This window comes from Macaca nemestrina, chromosome 7 (assembly GCF_043159975.1).
Source record: "Macaca nemestrina isolate mMacNem1 chromosome 7, mMacNem.hap1, whole genome shotgun sequence".
Taxonomy (NCBI): domain Eukaryota; kingdom Metazoa; phylum Chordata; class Mammalia; order Primates; family Cercopithecidae; genus Macaca; species Macaca nemestrina.
Genome location: NC_092131.1, coordinates 123974402 through 123997781, shown reverse-complemented (window position 1 = coordinate 123997781; position 23380 = coordinate 123974402). Strand labels below are relative to the sequence as shown.

At 52.2% G+C, this 23380-nt stretch overlaps 1 protein-coding gene across 2 annotated transcripts in view; it reads left to right on the top strand.

Moving 5' to 3' along the window:
- The first annotated feature begins 3644 nt into the window (after window positions 1–3644).
- LOC105491018 (proline-serine-threonine phosphatase interacting protein 1) overlaps window positions 3645–23380 on the top strand; it is a 42155-nt gene continuing 22419 nt past the window's right edge. For both annotated transcript variants that reach the window (XM_011757101.2, XM_011757100.2), the window contains exon 1: window positions 3645–4125. In XM_011757101.2, the coding sequence (XP_011755403.1) occupies window positions 4090–4125 (36 nt within the window). In that variant the 5' untranslated portion in view covers window positions 3645–4089. The remainder of the gene's footprint in view (window positions 4126–23380) is intronic.

Sequence of the window (23380 nt, the reverse complement as noted above, 5' to 3'; positions counted from 1 at the left end):
TTGTCCCTGCTTTTTAAGTAAGAGGTCTCACATTTTTATCTTCCACTGGCCCCATAAATTATGTAGCTGTCCAGGCAGTGAGCAATCAGTGTGATTAAGCCTGTGAAACTGGTGGAGGTCCTGTAAATATTGATCCTCCTTCTGTGGCAGCTGGTGTTACTGGTTTTGTTGTTTATGTGGCTCAGAGGAATGGATGAAGTGTCTTCAGGAGCTGAGTCCTGCCAGTTGGTGGTGGGGGCTGTGACAATAAATGTTATAAAACCTGATTTTGCATTTTATTCTTAATCCTTGGAGCTACTGCTTCTTGAATTCTTCAAGCAGATGTGTTCAAATATCATGCAAAAGAGGCAGGGGCTCTGCCTGGGAGGTGGATGCCCCCACAGCCTGGCTTGAGGCACAATTGCACAGACCTCAAGGCAAATTGTTTTGAAGCAGCTGGAACAGTCACTAAAAAGCGGTGATTTTCAGGACTGTATTCCTCTCTCCAGGGGCCTGGGCGTGGGTGTGGATGGGGCTGCTGGGAATAGGGGCCCCCTAGGACAGTACTCTTTTCTGAGGGGTACTCAGATGTGTCTCAGTCTTGCTCCTCCATCTCCCTGACATCCCACCAATCCACCCAAGCCCCACCCCACCTGCCCCAACCAGACCTCATTCCTGTCTAAGTCATCACAATATCTTCTTCTGGTCTCACCCGCTCTGAGCCACTCCTCATGGAAAAAGAACTTCCTGGAACCTGTCTGTCAGTCTCTGGGCCCCTCAGAGCAAAAACCAAGTTGGCCTCCCCTTGAGGCCCCAGGCCCAGCAGGACCCTGCAGGAGTTGGTGCTCAGCAGTGCTTGTGTGCCTGGGCTGAGGAGAAGGTTGTGGTGGTCACGTGGTTGGCTTTCAGAATCCATGGCTGTCCATTTGCAAGGCCAACCATGGGGAATTATGAGCACATGACCCACTTTGGGCCAAGGAGTCACAGGGGAAGGTCTTCTGGGGAGCTGGGCAGAAGGGAGAGTGCAGGGGTTTTGGAGAAAATGAGACACAAGGGCAGGTGTCCTTTTCTTTCTCTGCTTGTGGCTGTGTCTGGGGTTGTAGACTAGAGCTGCTGCAGCTCCTTGGCCTCCAGCCCAAGGAGGAAGATCATAGATGCAGGAGAAACTCAGAGAGACTGAGTTGAAGCCCTCAAGTACCACAGCTGGAGGCTGCCCTGCCTCCAGCCCCTTTGTGTAGGTGACAGCACACATCCTCTGTGTCAGACCCTCTGGTTTATGTTCTTTGCAGCCAAAAGCATCCTCAACTGATGCAAATAACACAGTGACTGCAGAATAGCATGTGCTAAAGGCCCAAAGTGGGTCATGTGCTCATACTTCCCCATGGTTGGCCTTGCGAATGGGCAGCCTCTCATCCCAATAGCACCATCAGCCCCGGTGGCTTCTCTAGACTGTTTTTCTATCTATCAACTTGGGTGAGAGGGTCTCGAGGTAGAACTGGAGAAAGGAACAATGAAACCCATTTTGAATAGAGGGCTGTTGGTAAAAGACAACCGTGGAAGTTAAGAGCATGTGCTTTGACTTCCGACAGATCTCGGACCAAAGCCCAGCCCTCCGCTTATTGTCTGTTACTTGGGTGCATTACTTACACTCTTTAATCACTGGTTTGCTCATCTGTAAAGTGGGGATAATGACAGTGTAAGTGAGGCGGTCCATGTGAAAAGCGGAATGATGTACCCGGTGCTGGGTAAGTACTCCAAAGCCGAATTGGCTGTCTGGTCGCCCAGCCCGGGGAGCTGCAATAGGTAAGGGTGGAAGGGAGGGGAGGAGGAAGATTCTCTAGCAGAGAACTGCAGAGTCTCTCCAGGGGTTCCTCCCATTACTTCCTTCCCCAGTTGCTCCAGCCCATCACCAGCATGGCCCTCCATCCGGAGCTGCCCTGGCTGGACAAGTGCAATTGGGAAACGAAGGCCTCATGTGTGGGAGCCTTGAGGTTGGCTTTGAGGGGTGGGAGGATTTGCCAAGGTAAGGAAGATCAAGGAAAGCTTGCCAGAAGGGAGGCTGGGAACAGAGCAGGTGGGAGTGGGAAAGGTGCCTCTGGGGAGAGGGAAGAGGCCTGGCTGGAGCGGAAGCCTCTGGGAGGTGATGGGAAGGACACCTAGAGAGGCAGGGCAGGGAGCCCAGCTGTGAAATTTTCTGCCAATAAGAGGGCAGGAGACTTCTGTTAACAGAGGGTCTCTACACTGCTCCAGACCTCGAGGCATCATCCCATCTGATGGATGGAGAAACTGAGCTCAGGGAGGCTGAGCCAGTGCTATCAGAGGTGGTGGTGCCATTGGGAGGGGAGGTGCAGCCTGCCTCACTCTATGGCCTACAAAGTTCAAGGGGATTTTTACACTATTAGTTATCTTCAGCTGCAAGTAACAAAAAACCTGACTGGGGTGCCTTACAGATTAAAGGTTAGCTCAAGTCCAAGGTTTCTGGAGGTGAGGGCCCTCTGGGGGCAGTCCCATTGCTCTGCAATTCTCCCCAGAGTGTTTCCTCTTGGGTGGCTATTTCAGAGCCTGGGTGTGCACCTCTCTCTAAACCCTGGGCATGCATAATGGGCACTTGGGAGCTCAGCTATTTCATCTGCAGCAACTCTCATCTACTTACCACCCCGTCAGCTGTAAGGCAGACATCAGTGAGGGTGGTGATCTGTGGGCAATCCCTGACTCATCCCATTTTGCCAGCCTGCCCTGGGCTCAGGACTTCCTGCTGCATCTTCTGCTGAGGGGGCAGGGCCTGGCTCCTCAGGGCTGGGGTAGGGGTTCTAGTCCAGAGCTCTTCCTCAGGTGGTACCACACAGTGCCCCCAGCACCTGCACACCAAACTGGAAATTCCAGAAATATTCTTGACACCGTCTCCTTTCCAAAGACTGGGTGTGGCAGATGAGGAAGCTGAGGCTCAGCGAGTTGGAGAGTCTATTAAGGTCCCTCAGCCCTTGAAGGGTAGGGTCAAAATGAAAAAAAACTGGGCCTCAGGCTGGGTTTCCAAACACCCTACTCTGTACCTTGATAATCCTGTTTCTCTCTCCGTCTATTCCCATTCACTGAGCCGGAAGTCTCCATCTTCAGAGGGGGGTTTTCTGCCCCAAACAGTGTCTAATCAGGAGACTTGCAGCGGTGGCGGTGGTGGGGGGTGGGGGGCAGTGCCGGGGCCTCAGGCTGTTCTCCCTCATCTTGCTGCCTGCTCACCTCACCTCTGTGTGCTCACAGCCCCCCAGAGCACAGCTGTGTCTGCCCCCAGACTGTGGGACCCTTGAGGGCAGGACCTGGTTCGGGTCCCGGAGCAGCCGGGTTTTGATGCATGACAGATGCCCTAGGCCTGGGTAAGCCCCTCAAGAATGGTTTGCTTGTGCGGGGTAGAGAGTCTGGCATCTCTGGGCCCAGCCTGGAAGGGCGCTGGGCTGGCTGGCCAGTGACACACCTGGGGTTCCTGGGCCCCTCCTGGCCACACTGTTGGTGGGCCTCAAGCTCCCTTAGCATATGACCTCTGGAATAGTGAGCCCGCGCCTCTGGAGGGGCAAGCAGAGGCAAGAGCAGGATGGCAGGTGGCAGGCGGGGCTGCACAGGGGAGCACAGCAACTCCACTTCCTGTGGGCGAGGGCCCCGCGCCCGCCCGGGGGGAGGTTGCACAAACCTTCCTGCGCAGGCCTCGGGCTGCCTGCCTGCCTGGCCTGAACTCCAGCCTGCCTCTTCCACTGGCCACTGCCTCCCACACAGGGCTGGCATCCCTGTTCCCTGCTCTGGGTCCCAGACTGTGTCCTCCATCACCGCAGGGTCGGCGAGGGGCTGGGCTGGACACCAGGGCCCGCCCTCCCATCACTGAGCTCCACTCCTTCCTCATTTTGCTGCCGATTCTAGCCCCAAACAAAACAGGTTGAGCCTTTTCCTCCCCTCGGCAGCTCCTCTCTGGCTCATGGCTGCCTTCTGAGTGCTGCAGACGGCGCCGGGCGGGAAGGGGGGCCTGGGCCAGCCCTGCCAGGACTGGGACGGTGCTGCTGGCGCCTGGCCCTCCATCAGGCCAGTCTGTGGCAGGAGAGCAAGCTTTGCCGCGGCAGACGCCTGAGGATGATGCCCCAGCTGCAGTTCAAAGATGCATTTTGGGTGAGTGAGGATGGTTGGGGGCACTGAACAAGTGGAGCGGGCAGAGCTAGGCTGAAATCTCCATGCAGGTGATGGGATGCGGCTCTGAGAGGGGAGCTTTCTCATAAAATAGTGGTTGATTCTTGGTCTTAATAGTCATGGAGGTGACCCGGACCCCCACCCTTCTGGATTGGAAGGCAAGTGGACTCCATGAATGAGGGTCCTCCTTTCTGCTGCCCCAGCTGTATTCTCCTCTGGGAGACCTCTCCCCACAGCAGGAGCTCCTCAGCAGAGGGTAACACATGGGTGGGGGCTTGAGGAGGATGTGTGGGGCAGCAAAGGAGGGGTCACAGATTTAGAGACCAGACAAACTTGGGTTCAGGTCTTGGCTCTGTTACTTATAGGCTGGGCAAGTCATTTCTGTCTCTGAACCTCAGTCTCTCCATCTATATAATGGGGATAAATAAAAATCAACACACCAACTAAAGCATTGGATCAGCAAGGGGATCCAGTGCACTAAAGACCCCAGCCCCTTGCCTCACTCCAAATGGTAATTCTCTTTCCCTCACCCAGCCCCTTGTCCCTTGCAGACCTTAGGGATCCTTCAAGGAGGCAGCCAGGCGGGCAATTGCTTGCTTACTTTCTTAAATTCAACACAGGCTTAAATCAAGTCATTTCCCCCATGAAATAAGGGCGCCCAGCCAGTGGTAGAGGTAAAGTGACTTGGCCCGGGCCACGTAGCCTGCAGCCCAGCTTGGACCCCCGGATCATCTCAGCATTTTTCCAGCTGTCCTTCAACTCCCCCTCTGCCCCTCAGCTCCAGCTGTGCCCAGGGCTCCGGGGAAAAGCTGAGACCTCTCTGGTTGGAGCTGGGGAATATGGCTGTCCTGGGGTGCTGCCTCCAACCCCGAAGAGGACTCTCTGGCCCTCGGCTCAGCCGGCTGAGCCCCAGCCAACTGCCCTGCCCTCCCTGGGCCCTTTCCTGGGGCTGCAGCCAGGAGGATGAGAGCCACGGAGCCAGGCCTTCCTTCCCTTCCGGCCAGCTCCACTTGGGGCCTGTGGCCAGCGTGTGAATGTTCTGCTTCCTCTGCACTGACTGCACAGTAGGCAAAGGACCCCACATGGGGAGGGCACCTTGTGCCTTTCTGGGCCTCAGTTTCCCCATCTCTACAAAGACAGGGTGGGCGCAGCCCAGAGAATCGAATGGAGGCAGAGCTGCCTCAGCCCATCCGGAGGACCAAGCACCAGGATGCTCAGGGCCCAGGCTGGCAGCTGGAGCCCTGGGTGGTGGGGGTTGTGAGTCACCACCTTGCTGCCCTGCCTTGGTGTGCAAAGTTGGGGGAAGGGGTAGGGCCTGGAAACCCAGTCCACTCTAGCCCAGGGCAGGCCAGGACCCCTTGACTATCTTATCACCGAGACCTCTGTCCAGGCCCAGAGCCTAGTGCAGAGCTGGGCAAGGAGCAGCCCCTATGGCAGGATCTGGGCACAGGTAGGGGTGGCGTATAAGGGATCAGGGTGTGGCAGCAGCAGCAGAAGCAAGCAGCCAGCGCCTGTGGAGCTTCCTGAGCGGCATCCTGCCCACACTCTGAGCTCGTCGCACCTCTGGGCTTCCTGGCCTCCAAGTGCCTGCTCTCCTCTGTGGCTGGCTCCCTGGGTCTGGGGTGGGCATATAGTTTCCCTAGGGAAGGCCAGAGCAGGAAGGGGAGAGAAGTAGCCAGTGGGAACCTTTCACACTGAGTCTGGGCTGACGCCCCGAAAGGTCACTGTACGCATCAAGGCATCACCTGCCCCAGGGCTCTGGATTCTAATACCTCTTCCTGATGCTCAGCCCATCCCAGTGCATAACAACTAACATTTGCTGAGCACAAAAGATGTGCCAGGCGCTGTTCCCAAGATGAATGCATATTCACTCATTCAATCCTTCAAACAGATGCTACTGTTCTCTCTCTTATTCAGATGAGGAAATTGAGGCACAGAGACATTAAGAGACTTGCGCAAGGTCACACTGCTGGGAATAAAACCCTGGCAGGCTGGCTCCAGCACCTGTGTTGTCGCAGGATCCCTCTATCTTTCATATCACTGGATCTTTTGGCTTCGGGGTAAGAGGAAATCCTCTTATCTCCCAGAGGGGTAAGAAGATCAGACAAGGTGGCTAGAACAATATTTTGAAGCTTCATTTGTAGACAAATCTGTAAAACAGAAAAGGCACACTACTCTGACCGCAGGTGTTATGTTAGGAACAGCCCAGCCAGCTTGGCCCTTGTCTGGGCCTTCCCCCACCCCAGCCCAAGGCACTGTCAAACCCTTCAGCCTGCCAGCACACTGTTTAGAAATGACTGGTTTTTAGGCCGGGTGCAGTGGTTCACGCCTGTAATCTCAGCACTCTGGGAGGCCAAGACAGATGGATCACTTGAAGTCAGGAGTTCAGGACCAACATGGCCAACATGATGAAACCCTGACTCTACTAAAAATACAAAAATTAGCCAGGCGTGGTGGCATGCTCCTGTAATCCCAGCTACTTGGGAGGCTGAGGCAAGAGAATGGCTTGAACCCAGGAGGCGGAGTTTGCAGTGAGCCGAGATTGCGCCACTGCACTCTGGTCTGGGTGACAGAGTTGACAGAGTGGAGGGACCCTACTTTGGCTAAACTAGAAAGATCATGTTTGAGATCACAGCCCTTCAGTTATCACCCATATCACCTCACCCATACAGAACACGGGGCGGAGGAGGGGAGCTAGCCCTGCTGTGTTTGGCTTTAGCTCACAGTAAGGGAGGAAGCAAAAGTGGTTTCTCAGGAGCCAAAGATGATTTCCCTAAGAGCTTTCCTTAAAGCTCATATACTACACTCCTAGGAGACGTCCCCTAGCTTTTACTCAGGTCCTGTGAACTCTAATTTCACCCACAATTTTAACGAACTTGGCATGGGGTCTTTTAGCCTATAGATGTAGCAATTGGTGGCAGTCTGCACAGTACCTGATACACAGTTGGTGATGGATAAATGTTGGTGGACCTGGACTATGAGAGGACATTTCACAGGCAGGGCAGTTAGCAGCCTGATTGTAAGGAAGGAGACAGAAACAGTCTGAAAAGCAGCTGTAATGGTACAGAAGTAGTGGGGACACTCAGCGTGGGTGCAGACACAGTCCTGTCCCTCGGTCGACCTGTTTTTGTAATTGTATCAGTGTGACCACACAGTATTTATTTATAGCCTGATTTTAGCTGCAGCTGAGTGTTCAGATGCATGCTGCTGTAGGAGTGAGGCAGGGCAGACCAGCCACAGGGGAGGGAAGGGATAATGTGATTTCTGTGATACATGCAGATGATAAAGAGCATCATCCCTTGGCAGGAAGTTTGTAAATGAGCCTCAGAGTGGGACCTGTCAGTGAGACAAGGTTGAGTCTGCAAATCCCAGCTGTCCGAGTGGAGAGGGCGTTAGACCTCATGTTGTCTAGCCTAGCACTGAGTCTAAGGAGCTGGGAAACCCAGAGAAGGAAGGGTCCTCCCCCTGCCCCCAGTTTGTCACAGCTCCACTCCCTGTAGGCGGCTGAACTATTGCAAGAAATGTCTGTCTGTATCCTCTGCACAGGGCTGATGAGTGGGGTACCAGCTGAGGATGTGTTCATAGAATAAATGAATGGACAGTGAATGTCTCCATGGTCCATCTCCCTTCCTGAACCCATTTTTTACTTCATTTCACTTTTTTTGGAGACAGAATCTTACTCTGTCGCCCAGGCTGGAGTGCAGTGGCACAATCTCAGCTCACTGCAACCTCCACCTCCTGGGTTCAAGCGATTCTCCTGTCTCAGCCTCCCGAGTAGCTGAGATTACAGGCGTGCGCCGCCACATCCGGTTAATTTTTGTATTTTTAGTAGAGGTGGGGTTTCACCATGTTGGCCTGGCTGGTCTCGAACTCCTGACCTCAGATGATCCACCCACCTCGGCCTCCCAAAGTGCTGGGATTACAGGCGTAAGCCACAGTGCCCAGCGCTTCATTTCACTTTTGTTATATTCTGCAAATATTTGGTGAGTAGGGCTCTCTACTAGGTGGTCCACCCTGGACCCCTGAGCTTCTTCACCCTGCAACATCTAATCAGATGAATGAGACTGTCTTGACCTGAAGGAAGCCATGGTCCAGTGCCAGGGCTGGAGGAATAACTGGGTCAGGCAAGGAGTGCTCTGAGAGGAGCAGCATCTCAACTGTGCCATCCCCGCCCAGGCCCCCCATCCCTCACAATATGTATGTCCATCTAATGGCCTTTGCAAAGATGTCATTAGATATTGTTTTAAGAGGGAAAATCTAGTTCTGGATCAGATTCTATTGAGATCCACATCCTATCCCTTTTAGGGTAGTTAAAAGGAAAAGTAAGGACCTGGGGAGGCTGGGCCACATGCACTACAGTGACCGTCACCCACCCTTTGGGTGGGAACCACCAAGGGGGTATGGGGACAATAGGCGTGAACTTTCCCCTTGACATGTGGGCATCTCTCCCCTTTGAGGTTGGGCTCTGGCTCCATCTGGAAACCCCTGTGCCACACTGGGAGGAGCTGAGCCTCCCCAAGCCCATTTAACAGGTGACAGCATTGATGCTGGGTGGGGCAGTGACTCACCAGCTTCACACAGTGGGACTGGCCAGGCTGGTCCGCCCCTTCCCTATGTGGCACTCAGCCACTGGTGCCTTTTCCCTCCCCAGTTCTGAGACGCTGAGATGCCCATTTATGAGACTACAGAGAAGGGGACTGAGGGGCGCTACTTTGACCTGTCACAAAGCTGCCTGTCTCTACCCCCAGACTTGTCTACCATGGCCCAGGGGCATTAGGAGAGCCTGACATTTGCTGGGCACCTGTTCTATCCTGGGCATTTAAAGATATGTGTGTGTGTGTGTGTGTGTGTATATATGTATAATTTAAAGTGTGTATGTGTGTGTGTATATATATATTTAAAGTGTGTATGTGTATATATATACTGTCTAAAGAAACAAAATCGACTAATATAAAATCCTAAAAGGAAAGTGGGGAAATGGAGAAAACTAGGAAAAGAAAAAGCACCTTTAGTCTAATCACACAACTGCTAAGATATTGCTGTGTTTGGGTGAGATTGCCTTACATAGGTGCAAGCATACTGTGTACACAATTTCGTATTTTCCCTCTCTTTTAAAAATTTTTTATTTTTGCAGAGGTGAGGTCTCCCTATGTTGCCTAGGCTGGTCTCAAACTCTTGGGCTCAAGCAATCCTCCTGCCTTGGTTTCCAGAGTGCTGGGATTACAGGCGTGAGCCACCATGCACGGCCCTCCCTCCTTTTTTTCTAGTATTCTAAATTTTATTTTAAATTGTAGTGAAATACACATAACATAAAATGTACCAGCTTACCCATTTTTTTGGTGTATGGTTCAGTAGCGCTAGTGTTCACAGTTTGCCACCCTCTCCTTTTTTTTAGCGTAACTCACTCCATCAGGAACACTTGTGGGTGTGGACATGGGTTCCTCATTTTCGGCCACACCGATGTTCATGGCCGCACAGTGCTCTAGCTTGTGAATTTGGTGACTATGCTGTGATTTTTTTGCCCAATCCCCCATGGTTGAACATTTAGGTTACTGACAATTATTTATTATTCTGGACAGTAACACCATGGGTAGATCTTTGACTCTAAAGGTTTTTCACTTGGGGATGATTTCTTTGGGCAGAGGAGGCTAATGGCTCTTTTCCAGGGGAGGAGGCATTTCTGGGTGAAAGAGTGGGGGCAGTTCTTTAGCCATGGGCACTAGCAGCCACTTTGGGATCCCCCATAGTCCTCTGGTTGGGCAGGAGCTTTTTCACACAGAAAGGAGGGACCCCAGAATGGCCTGGAAGGATCAGGGCCTGTGGATGGGGCCCTGCTGGAAACTAGAGCCTGCTCTGACTTTGTGGAAGGCCTTGCAGCCCAGCAAACTGCTGTGGCTTTGAAGGCCCTGGACATCCTGCCTTCGCTGCCACCAAGTACCTTCTCAGCACCTGCCTGGCTGCATCTGTCAGAAGGAGTGAGGACGGAGGCTCTCCCTTTCCTGATTGGGAAAGCTCTTTAAGACCTGATGTTCCCTGTAAAAAGCAGAGAGTATCTAGCAGTGCGTCTGGTCGGCAACCCATTGTGAAAAGTGGGGAAATAAGCATTTATACTGGCACAGGCTTGTTGTATTGACAACAAAAATCTGTGGACGGATGCACAGGGAGCTCATTAAAGTGGTTGCCTGTTGGGAGAATGAGAGAAAAGAGATGGATGAGGGATGAGGCTGAGCGTCTGTGAATGTTTTCAGGATTGATGTTTTTATACTGTTTGATTTTTGAACCATATGAATGTATTAATTATTCAAAATTAAATCAAACAATTAAAAATGAAAAAGATGACATTTATTTCAAGTCCCATGAAGAATTTTTCCCTGAATCCCAGCTACTTACATCATCCCCTGAGAAGCAGCAATGCTGCCTGTTTGCTGAGTGCCTGTTCTGTGCCAGGCATGGTACCATTCAGTCCACATGCTCCCAAACCCATCGTCAGTGTCTTCCTGACTCTGTGATGGGACCTAAGGCACGGCAGGATTAGGACCAGACCAGGGTCACCTGTGCAGGGTAGAGCAGGGACTCCCACCCACGTCTGTCAAACTCTATTGCCCTCTGCCCCTGAATTCTAGAGAGTTTGTTCTTGCTTCTATTTTAATTTGTGTAGGATGAAAGGATGGCTCCCTACATATTAACATTGGTGTCTATGGATTTGGAAGTAGGATTCTCTCCATCCCCCATCTGATTTTCTGCAAGTCAATACAGAGTACCTGTGTCATTAAAAAGAAAATATTTAAAAAGAAAACTAAGTAATTCCTGCTTTCAAGACTGAATTGGTGTTTCTACGCCAAATTTGTGGTTTGCTAGCACGCCCTTTCCACACACTGTGTATACTTTGTGGTACATGGGCCTCTGGTGACCAAGAACTTGGTTCATCTGTGCCCGTTCCACAGGACGTGTCTGGCTGCTCAGGTGTTAGAAGATTGCAGAGGTTTGTGGTCTTGCTTGCTCTGCTTTTGCGATGCCTGCAGATGGTCACTGCCAGGATTTGCTAGCTGCAGGGTTCTGGGTTGATTTGGTGTTCTTAATTCAATTTTATTCTTGATAAAAAACAAGATCTGCTTCTTGATGACCTGCTTTGTGCTCCAGTCCCCAGGAACCCACGTGCTTTTCCTGGCTGCTCCTGGCATCTACACAGAGCTAGGGCAGCCCCTGGGATGGAGAAGGAGGGCCTTTCTTTGGGCTTTGGAGGGTGGGTGAGGATTTGAGATGTCAGGAGGACAAACAGCACTCAAGGTGGGAGGCACGGCATGGGCAAAGGTGTGGAAGGGGGTTTGGAAGACAGTTTTCTGGCCCAGAGCATTGTGCAAGGTGACTGGTAGGAAGGGAAGGCACGAGCTGGATTATGAAAGGTCTCTGCCCTAAGTGGTGGCAGAGATACTTTCTTCTGCCTTTCTACACCCTCTCTGGTGGTGGCTGTTTCCTCTCGTGCAAAAGAAAACAGAGGCTGCAGGCTGTGAGTGGGATGCCCTTCCTCCTCACCCAGAGCCTGGCTGACGCTGCAAACCACACAATGGAGGGAACTTTGGGTGGAAACCAAGACTGCCTCTGCTTCCAGCTAGAGAGAATGATGCCCTGGGCCCTGGGCCGCCCACACCGGGACTCCCATTTGGGTTGGCTCTGGAAGGTTCCTCCCTCACAGACTCAGTAATGACCCATCCTCCAGGCTTAGAAGGAAATGGCTTCTTGAGAGGCCGAGGCGAGTGGATCACCTGAGGTCAGGCGTTCGAGACCAGCCTGGCCAGCATGGTGAAACCCTGTCTCTACTAAAAATACAAAAAATTAGTGGGGCATGGTGGCTCGTGCCTGTAAACCCAGCTACTCAGGAGGCTGAGGCAGGAGAATCGCTTGAACCCAGGAGGTGGAGGTTGTAGTGAGCTGAGGTTTCACAATTGCACTCTAGCCTGAGCAACAAGAACGAAACTCCGTCTCAAAAAAAAGAAGAAGGAAGCGGGCTTCTTTGAAGCCTCACCCAGCCCTCACCCACACTTGCTGGATGGCCTTGGAGAATCATTTTCCCGTTCTGAACCTCAGTTTCCTCATCTGTAGGATGTCAGGGTCATCATCACTTAAGATAAGGGCTTTGAGGATGGGGTGGCTCAGGGCAGTACTAAAGGACCACCTCCTCCTGCGGCTCAGGGCAGCGCTAAGGGACCACCTCCTCCTGCAGCTCAGGGCAGTGCTAAGGGACCACCTCCTCCTGCTCACCATAGTGGGGTAGCAGACCAGGAACAGGTCCCAGGGGACCCAGATTTATAATTGAATATGCACCTATAGGGTGAGCCTTATACATAGATCTTGCTGTTTCCAGAATGCCTCCTCCACTGATGTTCAGCGTTGCATGTTATACTCCACCATTAGAGAATCATTCCTTTGGTTTCAAATAACAAGATGATCTATGTTATCTCACTGAATTCCAGCAATAGTCCTGTGAGGTCAGTATTCTTATTACTGTTTTACAGAGAGGAAACTGAGCCTCATGGAAGGGATGTGGGCCTGGGGGATGCCACAAGGATGGAATTTCGGACTGGGCTAGGCCTGGATGCCACCTTCCCAGGTCTGGGTCAGAGAGCCCTTTGCAGTTAATGGGAGGGTGTGGTGGTTTTCTGAGGCCTGGCACACTGAGCAATGGGTGATGGAGCAGGCAGGAGAGTGACAGCTCCTCCCACTTGTGTTGACAGGCCACCCACCATTGGGCAACAGGAAGTGCCAGCTGGAACCCTGGAGACCAGCAACCAGTGTGGGGATGCGGTGGTCAGATGGAACTCAGGGCTTCCCAGCTGTGGAAACAGGAACGGGAAACAGTCACACTGGGGAGGAAGTGAGGGGGTGATGGGCTGAGGCAAGAGCATGCCTGCATGGCTAGAGAGAGTGACCAAGGTTGAGAGTAGTTGGAGATAAGGTCAGAAATAGAACAGCGGCCAGGCGGGGTGACTCATGCCTGTAATCCCAGCACTTTGGGAGGCTGAGGCGGGAAGACCACTTGAACCCAGGAGTTCAAGACCAATCTGGGCAACATGGTGAAACCACTTCTCTAAAAAAAAAAAAAGAAAGAAAAAAAAGGTACAAAAATTAGCTGTACCTGGTGGTGCACACCTGTAGTCTCAGGTATTTGGGAAGCTGGAGTGGAAGGGTCACTTGAGGCCAGGAGTTGGAAACTGTAGTGACTGCATGATCGCACCACTGCACTCCAGCCTGGGCAAAAGAGCAAGACTGTCTCAAAAAAGAAAAAACAAAGAAAGAAAAGAAATGAAGCAGAGAGCCAGACTGTAGGACTGTCATTCTAAAAAATCCCAATGCCTAGGCCACACCCAGGTCAATTACATCCCGATTTCTGGGAGCAGGACCTGGACATCAGTGTTTTTCAAAGTTCCCCAGTGCCTCCATGTAGAACTTTAGGTTGACAGGTGTCAACACAGATAATTGTGGTAATTAGTTACCATTGCTGGCCGAGCGTGGTGGCTCATGCCTATAATCCCAGCACTTTGGAAGGCCAAGGTGGGAGGATCACCTGAGGTCAGGAGTTCAAGACCAGCCTGGCCAACATGGTGAAACTGTCTCTACTAAAAATACAAAAAATGTAGCCAGGTGTGGTGGTGCGTGCCTGTAATCCCAGCTACTCGAGAGGCAGAGGCAGGAGAATTGCTTGAACCTGGGAGGCAGAGGTTGCAGTGAGCCAAGATTGTGCCACTGCACTCCAGCCTGGGGAATAAGAGCTCAATATCAAACAAAACAAAACAAAAATTACCGTTGCTGACAATGGGCATACATCTGGTTTGTACCATTTTCATGACCTCATTTGACTCACCTGAGTGAGCAGAGGTTAAAAGTTTTGGGAGTGGTGGTAATTATATGTAACATAAAATTGACCATTTTAACCATTTTTAAGTATTGATTCAGAGGCATTAAGAACATTCACTATTTCCTGAACTGCTTCATCATCCTGAACAGAAATTGTACCCATCAAACAATAACTCCCCACTCCTTCACCTCATACCTTGTTCTACCTCGATTCTACTTTCTAGCTCTATGGATTTGCCTATTCTAGTCATCTCCTATAAGTACAATCAGATAATATTTGTCCTTTTGTGTCTGGCTTATTTCAGTTAGCATAATGTCTTCAAGGCTCATCCATGTCATATCATGTGTCAGAATTTTCTTCCTCTTTATAACAAAATACTATTCCATTCTACACATATACTTTATTTTGTACATCCATTGATCCATTGATGGCCACTGGGCTGTTTCTTTGAGCTATTGTGAATAACACTGCCATGAACATCTGTGTACAAGTACCTGTTGAAACCCTGCTTTCAATTCTTTTATATATATACCTAGGAGTGGAATTGCTGGATCGTATGGTAATCCTTTATTTAACTTTTTGAATAACTGCCAAACAGTTTTACATTCCCATCGACAATGCAAAAGGGATCGAATTGCTTCATATCTTTGCCAACTCTTGTTAATTTCTATTTTTTTTTAAATCATAGCCACCTTAGGAGGCATGAAGTGGTATCTCATCGCAGTTTTGATTTACATTTCTCTAATAATTAATGATGTTGAGCATCTTTTCATGTGTTCATTGGGCATTTGTATACCTCCTTTGGAGAAAGTCTATTTAAGACTTTTGCCCACTTTTGAATTGGTTGTCTTTTTATTGTTGAGCTGTAGGAGTTCTTTATATATTCTGGATACTCATCCTTTATCAGAGATATGATTTGTAAATATTTTCTCCCACTCCGGAGTGTCTTTTCACTCTTTTGATATTGTCTTTTGATGCACAAAAGTTTTTCATTTTGATGAATGCAATGTGTCTACTCTTTGTTTTGTTGCCTATGATTTTAATATCATATCTGAGAAATAATTGCCGAGTTAAATATCATGAAGTTTTTCCCTATGTTTTCCTTTTAAAATTTTGTAACTTTAGGTCTTACATTTAGGTGTTCAATTCATCTTGAGTTCATTTTTGCATATGGTATAAAGTAAGGGTCCAGCTTCATTCTTTTGCATGTGGATATCCAGTTTTCCCAACGCCATTTGTTGAAGTCTGTCCTTTTCTCATTGAATGGTCTTGGCACCCCTGTCAAAAATCAATTGACCATATATGTTAGGATTCATTTCTGAGCTCCCTATTTCCATTCTATTGGTTATATGTCTGTCCTTGTGACAGTACCACACTACTTCAATTACTGTAGCTTTGTAGTAAGCTTTGAAATCAAGAAGTGTGAGTCCTCCAACCTTATTCTTCTTTTTCAAGATTGTTTTGGCTCTTCGGGGGCCTGAGTAGAGCTGCTTTTGTTGTTCCCATTTTATAGGTGAGGAGACTGAGGTCTGGACCCTCCTAAGTTTGCCCAACCTGGACTGGCCATGAGTCCATGACAGACTCCTCATCATATTCCCACCGTAGGCACACATAGGGAGACACTTGCTTTAGAGGGCCCCTGGGTTGTGGGCTCCTCCCTGCGATTGCTCTGCCTTCCAGCTCCCCCAAGAAAGTCCATCTATGACGTCTCGACTTCCTTAAGGCCCACCAGCTCTCACTCTTCTTCAAGGAGGGTCTGGAGGGAAGGCCTGGAGGCTGGGTCACCAACTTCCTCAGTGGATCAAGAGAAGACCCTGCAAGGAATTAATGTCTGTCCCAGCCTCAGCTTGCCTGGACCTGAGGAGCCTTTAAAAATCAGGACTTCTGGCCCTGTGCAGTGGCTAATGCCTGTAATTCCAGCACTCTGGAAGGCTGAGGCAGGTGGATTGCTTGAGCCCAGGAGTTCAAGACTAGCCTAGGCAACATGGCAAAACCCAATCTCTATGAATAATACAAAAATTAGCTGGGGCATGGTGGTGCACACCTGTGGTCCCAGCTACTTGGGAGGCTGAAGTGGGAGGATCACTTGAGCCCAGGAGGTCGAGGTTGCAGTGAGCTGTAATCATGCCACTGCACTCCAGCCTGGGCAGTTGCCGCCCAGGCTAGAGTACAGGGGCGCGGTCTCAGCTCACTGCAAGCTCTGCCTCCTGGGTTCATGCCATTCTCCTGCTTCAGCCTCCCGAGTAGCTGGGACTACAGGTGCCCGCCACCATGCCTGGCTAATTTTTTGGATTTTTAGTAGAGACGGGGTTTCACTGCGTTAGCCAGGATGGTCTCGATCTCCTGACCTCGTGATCCACCCATCTCGTGCCTTGTGTGTCAGGCTGCAGAAATTTCATCCCAGGCCTCAGATAACTCCCAGTCCTCAAGGGAAGGAGCTTGTACTCAGGGTCCAGCCGTCTTTTTGTTTTGTTTTGTTTTGTTTTGTTTGTTTTTCGAGACAGAGTCCTGCTCTCTTGTCCAGGCTGGAGTGCAATGGCACCGTGTCGGCTCACTGCAACCTCCATCTCCTGGGCTCAAGCAATTCTCCTGCCTCAGCCTCCCGAGTAGGTAGGATTACGGGCACCTGCCACCACACCCAGCTAATTTTTGTATTTTTAGTAGAGATGGGGTTTCATCATGTTGGCCAGGCTGGTCTCGAACTCCTGACCTCAAGTAATCCACCCGCCTCGGTTTCCCAAAGTGCTGGGATTACAGGTGTGAGCCACTGCACCCGGCAGTCTTGATTTGAGTCCTACCTCTGTGTAGGCTGAGAGTAAAATGTTAAATAATGAATGGTCCCAGAGAGCACCAGACTCCTCACACAGCCCAGCTCCCCAGGCCTGGGGTAGGGGGAGCATCTGACTCTACTTAGAGCCATGTTTCTCCGCAACGTGGCTCTGTGCAACATGTCCACTGGCTGTGTTGGGCAGAGTAGAGCAATTTCCCAGGCTCCAACATAGAAGCCTTTACTTGGCAGGCGCCATCTTTGTCTCTCACTCTGACCTTAGAGCCCAGTGGCCCGCTTTGATCCTACTACACTCATGCGTGGCCCTGGGGAGCCCCTCAACTCTCTGAGCCTTGGTTCCTTGTCTGTAAACATTGTAGTAGTAAACCAACGTTAGAGGATTGCGAGTGGAGACGTGCAGGTTAACGGCCAAGCAAGGATAAGGAGCCCCGCATGCCGTCCCCTGCAGGTGCGGAGTCCAACTAGCCCCTAGGCACGGAAGGCCTCAGGCTCAGCTCCGAGGTCCTGAACCTGCTGAGGCTGGCAGAGGGGGCTAAAGGGCCTCCAGAGGCTGCAGGGGTCTCTCCCTGCCTTCAGGGAAGGGCATGGGCATAGGAGTGGGGCTCCCCTGAAGCTCTAGGGGCCCATCTCTGTCTCTTGAGCAAGTCCCAAGCCCAAGGGAGCCTGCCAGCCCTCACACCTACAGCAATTCACAGCCGCAAAGCAGGACACCCCGTATCAGCCCTATAAGGGCTTAGGAGTCCACATATTCTCCCCAATTTACAGATGAAAAAATTGAGGCCATAGAGTGGGAGCCACTAGTCTAGAGAAGTGTCCCAGCTAGGATGAAACTCAGTTCTTGTAAACGCCCCTTCCCTGGGCTCCTCTCAGTTAACATGCATGAATCCTTTCGGCTGCCCTTCCAGGAGCCCAGTGAGCGTCAAGTGCCCTGCATGAGGCTCCTGCAGATGTTGTCCATTTAGTCCTCAGAGCCCCTGGAAGTGGATGATGCTCTCATCCCCATCTTACAGAGGAGGAATCTGGGCCCAGGAGGTTTGTGACTCATGCAGACTGTATGGAACGGGCCAGAACCAGAACCCAGTGCCTGAGCCCTGTCACGCCCCACTGCCTGGACTCGCTGTGGGCCTGTGCTCCCCTGGGACATCCCTGGCAGGTGTAGGTGGTGTGGGAGGGCAATGCCTGGGGACGGGGGTGTGCAACAACAGTGCCTGGACCACTGGTACCCCTGGCTGGTCACTCACAGGCAGGAACCCATGTAGCAAGGAGCCCTGCTCTTCCTGTGAAGACAGCTGGACCCCTCCTGGCTGGTTATAGGGTCAGTGCCTCCTCCAGGGCTCAGGGTCTGGGGTGGCTCAGCTCCATCCTCCCCTGCATCAGTCACCCCCAAGGGCCCACGGCCTCCCTTCCTCACTTGCCCTCACTGTCGGCCTCTGCCTCCTGCCTCACCCACTGCTGGATCCTAGTGAGCCCCCGACTGCCAAATCAGCTTGGCAAGGGCTGTGCACAGCTGTGTGACCTGGACGAGTCACTGTTATCCTCAGTTCCTCACCTGCCTGAAAGATGGGACAGTAACAGCACAGTACTGACTTGACAGGGTTCCTTGAGGATTGGAGGGCATCATGCGTGAGAGCCCCACCAGGCACCCTACCCACTTAATCCCTTCCCCTGAATCTGGAACCTGGTCCTGGTTCCTATGACCTCCTGGGAAGGTCCTGCCCCTTGCTGTGCATGACTTGGCTCTCCTCAGTCTAGCCTCAGGCCACCTTTACAGACACCTGCTCCATCTCCCTGCACCTGTCTCTGTTACCTTGAAGCAGGCTTGCACAGGAACAGCACTAGCACTGGACTTCCAGGCAGCTGAGCCTGAGGGGCGTGTCTCCATCTACCTCTGGCCATCTTGTGTTTGCTCCTTGCCTCCTCTCTCACTTTTCTTCTCTTTTCTTTTTCTTTTGAGACAGGGTCTTACTCTGTCACCCAGGCTGGAGTGCAATGGCATAATCTCGGCTCGTTGCAGCCTCTGCCTCCCAAGTTCAGGCGATTCTCCTGCCTCAGCCTCCAAGTAGCTGGGATTACTGGCGTGTGCCACCACACCCAGTTAATTTTGTATTTTTAGTAGAGACAGGGTTTCACTATGTTGACCAGGCTGGTCTCAAACTCCTGGGCTCAAGTGATCTACCCCCCTCAGCCTCCCAGAGTGCTGGGATTTCAGGTATGAGCCATCATGTCCAGCCCTCTCTCACTTTTCTGCATGTTTTGGTTTCATGACACAGGAGAAAGAAGTGGGAATTGGGCTGGCCCCATGAGAGTGCAGGAGGGAAGGAGGCAGGGGAACTGAGGTAGTGGGGCACTTTCCTGCCTCGTCATTGAAAAGGCCTATTTAAAAGAACAAAGCTTTCAAGCCAGACAGACCTTGGTCAAAAGCCAGACGCCCCATAACATTAGAGAGAGTCATCTCTCTTGTCGTCACCTTCCTCATCTTCATGACAGACAGCTGCCTCGTGATCAGTATTGCTGAGGGCAGGTGCCACACTCATGCGCAGTGTGTCCTTGTCCAGTGCCTGTATTGTCCCCTTAGTGGGACCCCTGGGAGTCCCTGGAAGCTCACAGGGCTCTGATGGGGCCCCTGTCAGCCATGGGCCTGTGGGCCTCCCAGCACAATGGAGCCCAGCCCAGGCATCTTCGGGGCCCGGCCAGCTGGGCTGCTCAGGTGAGGGGCTCTGTAAGGCCCAGTAGAGGCCATCAGACTGGGACTCGGAGGAGAACCGTGGCACTCTGGAAACTCATTTCTAATCTCAAGGTCCTGTCAGCCCAGGTGAACACAGAGTTACTCATCTGACAACATTAATGCACATTTGTTCTCTAAAAACTGTCTGTCTTTGCCTTCTTGGCCCTCTCTGTTCAACACTTACCCTGGGCCATCTCAGACAGCTGTAAGTCATCCTTGTCCCATATTTATTTGCTTATCCATGGATCCCAGCAGCACTTGGGTCAGGGAACCCCTAGACAGCAAGTCTCTAGTTTCACATCTGAGGCTTGAGTCCTCTCTGTGGAACCAGACCTGCTTACAGACTGTAGTGATGGGCGCTCTCCACCTGTCAAAGCACCCCGCCCTCTTTCCATACCTGCAGCCACTCGGGCTCCTGGGAAGCCTTTCCTTGCATTGACCAGGAGTTGGCCTCCCTGTCTCTGCCCCCATGAGTCCTGGCCTGGGCTGGGAAATGCCGGTCACTAGTGCTCCCTCTGCTCCTGATGCCCTCACAGAGATCTCCAGGTGAGACTGGAACCTCAGCAGTTCCCTCACAGCTTTGGCTTGGAACCCTCCTTCCCTCCCTATCACCTCCTCCCAAATACTCTGGGTAAGCAACTGCCTTGTTTACTGAGGGCTCTGGCCATCCATCCATCCATCCATCCACCCACCCACCCATTCACCCATCCACCCACCCATCCATCCACCCACCCACCCATTCACCCATCCACCCATCCATCCATCCACCCATCCACCCATCCATCCATCCACCCGTCCATCCATCCATCCACCCACCCATTTACCCATCCACTCATCCACCCATCCACTCATCCACCCACCCATCTACCCATCCACCCATCCACCCATTCACCCATCCACCCACCCATCTACCCATCCACCCATCCACCCATTCACCCATCCCTCCATTTGTCCACCCGTCCACCAGTCCACCCATCCACCCACCCACCTATCCACCCATCCATCCATCCATCCACCCACCTACCCATCTACCCATCCACCCATCCACCGACCCATCTACCCATCCATCCATCCATCCATCCATCCGTCCATCCATCCATCCATATTGTAACTGAGTGGTTCTTTGCCTGCCTCAATTTGCCAACCAGTAATGGTAGAGAGGAGTCCCATTGTGGGGTACTAACTGTAGGGCAGTGGAATGAGTCTGGTTGCTACTCATTGACTTAGCATGCCTCAGTTTCCATATCTATACAATGGGGATGATAATTCCTGCCTCAGAGGACTGTTGTAAGAAGTAGAGGAGACCAGTATGTCTGGCTTCCTTAAAGGTGCTGGGTAATGGGTCACTGAATCTGCAAGCAAATGATCTGGTCCCCTCCATGGGGCATCTCAGGAAGCAGCAGTCATAAGGCCTTGTCCTCTTGAGGGCCTCACCGAGGCGCTTCTCCAGCCTGTCACTCAGTGTGTCTGTGAGCAGTGTGGTGTGTAGGCACCAGGTGCCAGGATCCAGTGGGGAACCTGAAAGACCCCCTCTGCCTCCATGGAGCTCAGCCCTTCCTACCCCAGGTTCTCAGTCCACAGAAGACAAGCAACAGGAAATAGGTGCTAGCAAACCCACAGTGTCAGCCACACCGGCTGCAGAAGTCACTGCTGGTATGAGGGAGGAGAGCACCCCAGCACCATGCGGCTCCACAACTGCCATCCAAAACAGCTGGGCCTGACTCCCGAGGCGTCTGAGATGACAGGACAGGCAGGGAATCTACACTCCCTGTTCTGTTTCTTCACCCACCAATAAAAGATAATCTTTTTAAAAGGTTTTTTTAAAAAGGAAGGACCTATCAACCCAAGAGCGTGTCAGCCATTAGAAAGATTTTCAGCAAGAATAGGAAGCCTTTTACCAGATGGTTTTTGAACTTGGTAGGGTGCAAGCAGAAACATTTTTCTTTCCTCTACCTTCCAAATCCGCTGCTAGGTCTTGCCTCCCCACCTGTGGGCCCATGCTGGAGCTTTCCTAGTCATCTTCAGGTGTAACCCAATCCAGTCCAACCTAGTGTCACAATTTCACTCTGTCATTCAATGTAAAGCTCCCCAGTCCCCCGACTTTTATTGGAAGCCTCTGATGGGGAAAAGAGAACAGGGTCGGTTTCCTCCCTTGCCACGGGGTACCCACAGTGCACTGCCAGCTGCCTCTGGGGTCTCCATGGGTGGGGTGGGGCACGGGGCCATGACTGTAAAGGGGAGAAACGTCTCATTGCCCTGGTATTCTTGTAACTGGTGACAGCGAATGCACACAGGTCAGCCCTTTCTCTCCCTGGCACCTGGGCAGGTTTTTTGGTGACCCTGCCCCGCTACAGTCCCTAACCACTCCGTTCCCTACAGCCTTCCACTTCCAGCCCCTCCCACTGCACCCAAGAGTCTGCTCCACCCAGCTGCTCCTTAGGGTCCCTCTCTCCCTGTCAGGCTGTTCTCATGGACAGAATTACCAGGCAGCTCTTCCTGGCTACCTTCCACAGCCCCCACTTGGTTCCCAGGGAAGATTTCGGTGCCAATTCTTGGACATAGCAGATGGGAACTGGGACCAAAACCCAGGCGTCCCCCTCCAAGGTTGGAGGCTTAGCTGTCCTCTGATAGATGCTGTATTCTGGAGTGCCAGGCAAGCGAGCGTTTGAAAAAGGCTCTGCTCTGCTTTAAATGGACCCTCTGGTGGAGGAAGGTGCGTAAGGCGAGAGGGGAGGTGAGGAGGTGACTCACTTCTTCCAGCCTGGCCCCTGCTGAGGGAAGGTGTTTCTGGTGGGGGAGGTGGCGGACAGGCGGGTAGGGCTCGGGGAGCTGCTGCTCGCTGAACTGCCACTGGGTGACAGGCCCTGAGTGTGGGGCTTTGCAGAGAGGCGAAGTAATGGGAAGTTAACAGCCAAGATCGTGGCTTGGGATATCTGGGTTATATCCTGGCTGCATCCTGCAGGTCCCCGGGCAGACTGGGTAACCTCTCTGGGTTACCCTTTCCTCATCCATAAAATGGCAGTCATCATCCCTAGCCCAGTATCCGCCTTGTGGTGAGCCCTGATCTTGAGTCCACTGTTCTCACCTATGCACACCATTTCACTTGCTTCTCAGGACACCTCTCTGTGGTGAGAACTATTAGGCCCATTTTCACAGGGAAGGAAACAGGCTGAGAAGGGCCAGGGTCACGGGAGGTGTGAACCCACATCTAGTCGGTCAGACCCTTCCCAGCCTCTCAGACAGGCCCTAGGACCCTCTCTGAACTGTGGTCCATACTAACAGGACTGTGCCCTAGAGGGGTGGGCTGTCAGGGCCTGAAAAGGGGTTAGCCTCCTGCCGCCACTTCCACAATGAGGAAACTAGGTCCTGAGAAGTAAAGTGGCTTGCTTCAGGCCCTGATGTCTGTGGTCTCGCCCCTGCAGCCACCAAGAGTGTTATGGGCATGAAAAGGGGGAAGTGGTGGTAGGTACAGAGGGTGCTTCTCCACTCAACCGGTGGGGGTGTGGAGGGCCCTGGTCAGCTCACAGGCCTGGGCCATGGCTCACACCAACACCCACCAGAGAATGAAGCCAGTGGGCTATCTCTGGACAGAACAGGCCACCCAGGCCTTGGCCGCACTGCCTCAAGGCAGAGGCAGGAATATGTTTCCTCCCAAGAGCCTCCTCCTGGAGTTCTGGGATGCAGCCTGGAGCCGATGGCCACACACCATGGATGGCGAGGGCTGGGTCCCACATCTGGCTCAAGTGAGCCTCCCAGAGGAAGGGACTGTGCCCGCTCCCCACCTGGCACCCCTAGTCCAGGACAGGTTGTCCTGGGTGCCACATGGCTGGGCCGTGACCACTGGCTGTTCACTGGTTCTCCAGGGCTGCAC